Here is a 5,512-nt window from a genome sequence, read left to right as displayed (position 1 = left end):
GCTGGACGTGCAGGCTCTGTTTCTTTCCCACCGTCTCAGGGTAAGGAGGGTGACAGCCTGCGCCGAGTGTATCCATCTCTGCCGAAACATCTCTTTAAATATTCAGTGAAAAATAATGTCATGTGAAGTACCACCTATAGCAACATTATTATCTTCATTCTTCAACATCATCCCCGCTGATAGCTTCGTTTGTCTTTGGCTCAAAACCTACTGTACCGAGTGCTGCGGGGAGGGAGGGGGCTCGCCCCGTGCCGAAATGAAAAGAAGCGGTGGTGGCCGCTCCGCAGCGCTGCCTAAATACCGGAGTGGCACCTGGGAGGCTTTTTCGGTTCGTATGGGTTTGTTTGTTTGCTTTTGCGGCTTTTTTTTTTCTTTTTTTCACCCTTCTCGCTAAACGTTTTGCAGTCTCTTTCGTTTAATAATGAGAAGAAAACGCGAGCGAGCCGGTTCCTCGAATGGCAACGTTTCTCCCTCTCTGCCTTCTCCTCCCGCTCGCTCTCTAGGTTTTGCCGGCTCATTTGAAATTGAAATGAGTTGTAGCTGAGCAGCCTCTCGCTTTTGCGGAGAGTTTGTTAATATTAATACGGGGAAAAGGAGTAGCTCCTACAGCAGAGCAAATAACCCACGGGGGGGACAGGGCGGGAGCGCCGAGTGGCTCAGGCTGGGGGGAGAAGAAGGAGCCCGGGGTCCCGCTGCTCGTGGGGGGGGGGGATGCGCGGAGGGGCGCGGGGCGAACGCGGCTGCAGCGGCCGCTTGGCAGCTGGGCTTTTTCTTTGGAGATCGGGACGTTTGTTGGCAAGAGCCCCCCCCGGCAAGTTGTACCCGGGAGGCGAAGCCGGGTGCGGGACGCGCAGAGCCGCGGGCAGCGCCCCGGGGGCGCGGAGGGACCGCCCGGGCTCTGCCCCCCCGGCTGCGCGCCCCCGGGGCTCCCGGCCCCCCGTGGGGTGTGGGGTGGCAATGGGGGGGGGGGGGGGTAGGGGGAGAGAGAGGAGAGAGGCAGGACACCGAGCAAGAAATAAAAGTCAGGAGTGGGGTCGCTGTGGAGGGGGGGGGGGCGGTCCCACACCCGTGCCGCGTTGGGCTGGTGGAGGGGGAGCGGAGCCGCGGAGGGGGAGCGGGGTGCGCCCCCCGGCCCGGCCTTCCCCGGGCGCCGTCGAGCGGTTTGACTCCGAGCCGGATTGACTCCGGGCCCGATTGACTCCGGGCCGGATTGACTCCGGGCGCGACCAACCGGCGCGGCGCGGAGGCCGGGGGCGGAGCGGCCGCCTGGTCCGCCCGCCGCTCCCAGCGGCGCCCTAATTGTCCTGGGAATGTGTGAGGTAAAACCCAAACCCTTCCTATTTTCAGCACCCGTCGGGCCCGTGATATATGGAAAGGAAAGGGGGGGGGGGAGGAGGGCGAAAACGGATCTTTATTTGCAAATGCGGGGGACAGAAGAAAGAAAAAAAAAAAAAAGAGGAAAAAAAAAAAAAACACCCGAAACTTTTTTTGCGGCGGCGGGACGGCGGCGGAGCGGCAGGCGCGGGGCCGGGCAGCGGGAGCGGGATCGAGCTCCGGAGCGGCAGCGGGAGCGGGGCTGTCCCCGAGCGGGCGCTCGCCGGCCGCCGCCGGGGGTGCGGGGCCGCCCCGCCGCTGCCCCCAGCCGCGCGTCCCGCCCCCTGCCCGCTCCCTCGCTGCTTCCCCTGCCCTGCCGGCACGGCTCGCGCTGCGGCCGCCTCCCCCCAGTGCCCCCTAAAAAAAAAAAAAAGAAAAAGAGGAAAAAAAAAAAAAAAAAAAGTGAAGCGAGGCAAAGCGGGGAGCCCGTCGGGGCTGGAGGCAGGGGCGAGGGGAGCCGCATTCCTATAGTAACCGGGATGGCGCGGTGCAGCCCCGGCTGGTTGCTAAGAGGGTTAAACTGTATCCAAACAGCTTTGGGGAAATCCAGCCCCTTCTCCTGCCACATGGATCGACTCATTGGGTGGGAGCGGCGGAGAGACAAGGGTCTCCAGCAAATCAGCGCCTAATTGATTAAGGCGAGCTGGTTTGAATAGAGCTGGCCATGTGCCAATCGCCTTTCAAAGAGCCCCTCTATGATTAATCGCAATGCATTATTGATAATCATAATTATAGCAGGACACATGCGCGGTGCGCGGAGGATTGGGGAGGCTGGGGGGGGGAGGCTCGATTTCCGTAATTTTGAGAAGATTTTTTTTTAGTAATTTTTTATTCTGCCCCAGCTGATGTTTGAGCCAGCATGTCGCGGAGGAAGCAGGCGAAGCCTCAGCATTTCCAATCCGACCCCGATCTGGCCTTGTTATCCCAGCGAAATGGTGAGTTCTTCTCCTCTCCCTCGCACACATTTTAACACAAACCCGCACAAAATAGATCAACTTACCTCGCGGGGAGCCGGGGCCGCGGCGGAGCGGGGCAGCTGGATCTCCCGGAGTTACGTGTGTGGGGGGGTCCCTTTTGGGGTTTTGCTCCAACTTGTTGGCTTTTCTCTAATTTTATTTTTTAACTCGGCATTTTCTTTCGCGTGTTTCCTAACGAAACCCCAAACTCTTTCCGTTTTGTTTTTTTTCTTTCTTTTTTTTTTTTTTTTTTTGATGTTTTCCCTCCGCCCTCCCCCCGCGGGGCGGTCTGGCATCCCGAGCCCGCAGGAGATGGCTCCGCGCCCCCCGCGCCCCGCGGGGCAGGGGAACAACGGGGGGCTGCAGCGGGGCGCCTGAGCCCCGCAGCCCCCCGGCCCGCTTCCCCCCTCTCCGGCCACCCGCACGGTTCCCCCGAAAGGGGCGGAAAACCCCCTCGGGCACCCACTTTCGTGCCCCCCTTTCCTTCCTCCCGGACCCCCCTGTCCCCGCCGCCCCGAACATTTCCCGGGGGCCGAAAAGTTGCGGCGGGGGCATCGCCCCGGCCCGGCAGCCGCCGAGGAGCTCCGCCGCCACCAGCGCGGAAGCCCGGGGCAGCTCGGGGGTTTGTTTGCTCACCCTATTTTTATTTTAGTTTAGTCTTTTTCTTTTTTTTCTTTTTCTTTCTTTTTTTTTTTTTTTTTTCTCCGCCTCCCCCCTCCAAGTCGGTGAGCGAGGAATAAACGCCGGCTTTGTGTCCGCCAAGATTTGGAGAGGGAGCGTGTGAATTATTATTATTTTTTTTCATTTTCTCCCCTTTCCTCCCTCCCAGCCCCCCTTTTTTTCCCTCCCCCCTCCCGAGAAAAGGGAGATTTCGGAGCAGTTTGGGCGCAGCGCGGCGGGGCCGTTCCCCTACCGCTGACCCTACCTGCGCCTGCCGGCGGCCGGGACGCGGGGCGACAAGTGGGCAGCGGGGGGCCACGGGGACTGGGGGGGCCACGAGGCCCCCCCCCCCCCCCCCCCCCCGGTGGCCATGAGGAGGGCGAGCACCGGGGGGGAGCCGCGGGCCGGAGGCGCCTTGGGCGGGCAGGTAAGGGAGAGCCGGGGCGCGCCAGTGTCCCCCTTTGCCTGGCGGCCCCGCCGCTCGGGAGCACCTTGGGCTTTCCCCGGGGCCGGCGGCAGGCTCCCGGCGGTGCTGCTGCCGCCTCCTGCCCGGCCCGGCCCGGCCCCGCAGCCCTGCGAGCGGCGGAGCGCAGCGCGGTGCCCGCTGCGGGCGGAACGCGGGGAGGGGGCCCCGGCCCCGCACCCCGAACCCCGTCGGAAAGTTTGGGGGGCCGTGGCCCTGCCCGCTGCACCGCTCCCGGGAACCCCGGCACGGCCGCTTCGCCTCGCGTAGCTCTGCCGAAACAGTACTCCGAAGTCCCTCGGCTCCCGGGAGGCGGCCGCTGGTTTTTAGCTGAGTTTGGGGCGCTCCGAGTGCGCTCGAGTTTTGCCATTTGCTGAGCTTAATCCCCTTTCTCGTCGCAGTAAACGTATTTATTTTTCTTGCGCTGTTATTTCTACTTCCTCCTGAAGTTTCGAGCAGGAGTTGGGGAAAACGCTGGGGTTTTAATTTGTCTTTCATCGGCCTCCTAGGAAAGAATTTGGAACTTCTTAAAGTGAGCGGAGAAGGGAAAACTGAGATGGAAATTATCTTGCTGGGAAAGCAGAGAGGGATTTTTCACATCTTCACTTTGTTTAATTGCATCTTCTGGCGCTCGGGGTCTTTTTTTTGTTTTTACCGGACAGAACAGAGCAAAACACCTCCAAGCATCTATTTTAAAAGTTGCTGTTTCTTCTGGTTTCAATTTTTTGATTTGCTTTTGCACATCATTTTCAAGTGAAAGACCCTGGGAGTGTGAGAAAGGAATGTTAGCTGAGCAGCTTTCCTGCCTGTTGCTAAATGATGTACTTGCAGTAAGTTGGATTTTGCCTGAAATGATAGCTCGGAAGTGAAGCTTTTGTTTAGTTTGCCTGCCTATCGGAAGTTAAATAAGTAAATAACAAAGTTTATTTTCAAAAAAATACCATCCGATAGCCTAGGAGAAGCAGAGGGCTTTATTACAAAATCTGTAGGAGCTTCCTCCCGCCCTTCCGTAGTAATGGGCTTGGGTTATGGCTGTTTTACATGCTGAGACGCTAAGTTTTGAGTAAGTTGCCCAGAGGGTGTGTTTTGTAAGCGTGTTTCAGGATCCAGGATTTGCAATAATCCCGGCACAGGGCTGCCCTCCGCCTCGCCAGGGTCCCAGTTTGGCGCTGCAGCGAGACAGGGTGGGTGAGCTGCAGTGAGGACAAGTTTGCATCGTATGTCTTGCACGACAAAAACTCGGGATTCTGAGCGCTCCTTTCTTTTCCTTTCACACCCTGACTTCAGGTTTGCTAATTCTTCTGCATTTTGCTCAGGGTTCAGGCAAATTTGACATTGCGAGCCCTCCAAAGCGCTTCCTGTAAAGGTAGAGCTGGGCAGTATTTTGAGCGAAAGAATAGAGTGGCCCGGGAAAACTTCTTGCATCTGATTTGAATTCTGGTTTGTTAAACTTTCTGTTATAGTTCCATATCTAAAGATTGATGGAAAAAAGTTCATCAGGCTGCAACAGCACGTATTTATTTTTTTACTGCTCCCTTTTTTTAAAGTTCAAAGCTCACTCAGTTCACCCTCACCAGGGGGATTTCCACTTAAAATGTATTTTTGGTGCAATCAGTGGATAAGTAAATTTACCTTCTACATTCACCCCGTAAACGTGCACATTTAATAAAGTTCATGTTGGATTAACCAGAACAGGTATCAGATTAATAGCAGAAATTAACTTGCAGCATAAATTGTATTCAACAAGTAACTAATTACTGGTAGGAAGTGGGCAGGAGACTGGGGGATTATTTCCTTTTGTTAATAACTCAGCTACTTTGGTGATATTTCAGTTTTCTTGGAGCTGTTTGGAATTGTGTTCCCAATTGTAGAAGAGGATTCTCGGAGCACAATTTACCGAAGCAAAAGTTATCTCACAGAAATAAGCCAGCCAGACTTGGGAAAGGGAAAATATTTGCTGTCCGTCCATATAAAGGCTTGTCAGAACCAGTGCCTTTTCATGTCAGTAATGGATTTGGGTAAATTCCTGCTACAGCTTTATGATCATCCACGTAATTGT

The 5,512-nt window shown here is 56.3% G+C and overlaps 1 protein-coding gene across 5 annotated transcripts in view; it reads left to right on the top strand.

Moving 5' to 3' along the window:
• The first annotated feature begins 302 nt into the window (after positions 1-302).
• SALL1 (spalt like transcription factor 1) overlaps positions 303-5,512 on the top strand; it is a 16,134-nt gene continuing 10,924 nt past the window's right edge. For 3 of the 5 annotated variants that reach the window (XM_032195716.1, XM_032195713.1, XM_032195717.1), the window contains exon 1: positions 2,166-2,309. In XM_032195716.1, coding sequence (XP_032051607.1) covers positions 2,234-2,309 — 76 coding nt within the window. In that variant the 5' untranslated portion in view covers positions 2,166-2,233. Of the gene's footprint in view, positions 329-1,772; positions 1,958-2,165; positions 2,310-5,512 lie in introns of those variants that run through there. The other 2 variants (XM_032195715.1, XM_032195714.1) reach the window with 2 other exon arrangements.

This window comes from Aythya fuligula, chromosome 12 (genome assembly GCF_009819795.1).
Source record: "Aythya fuligula isolate bAytFul2 chromosome 12, bAytFul2.pri, whole genome shotgun sequence".
Taxonomy (NCBI): domain Eukaryota; kingdom Metazoa; phylum Chordata; class Aves; order Anseriformes; family Anatidae; genus Aythya; species Aythya fuligula.
Note: the sequence above shows the minus strand (reverse complement) of the source record. Positions and strands in the feature narration are given on the sequence as shown.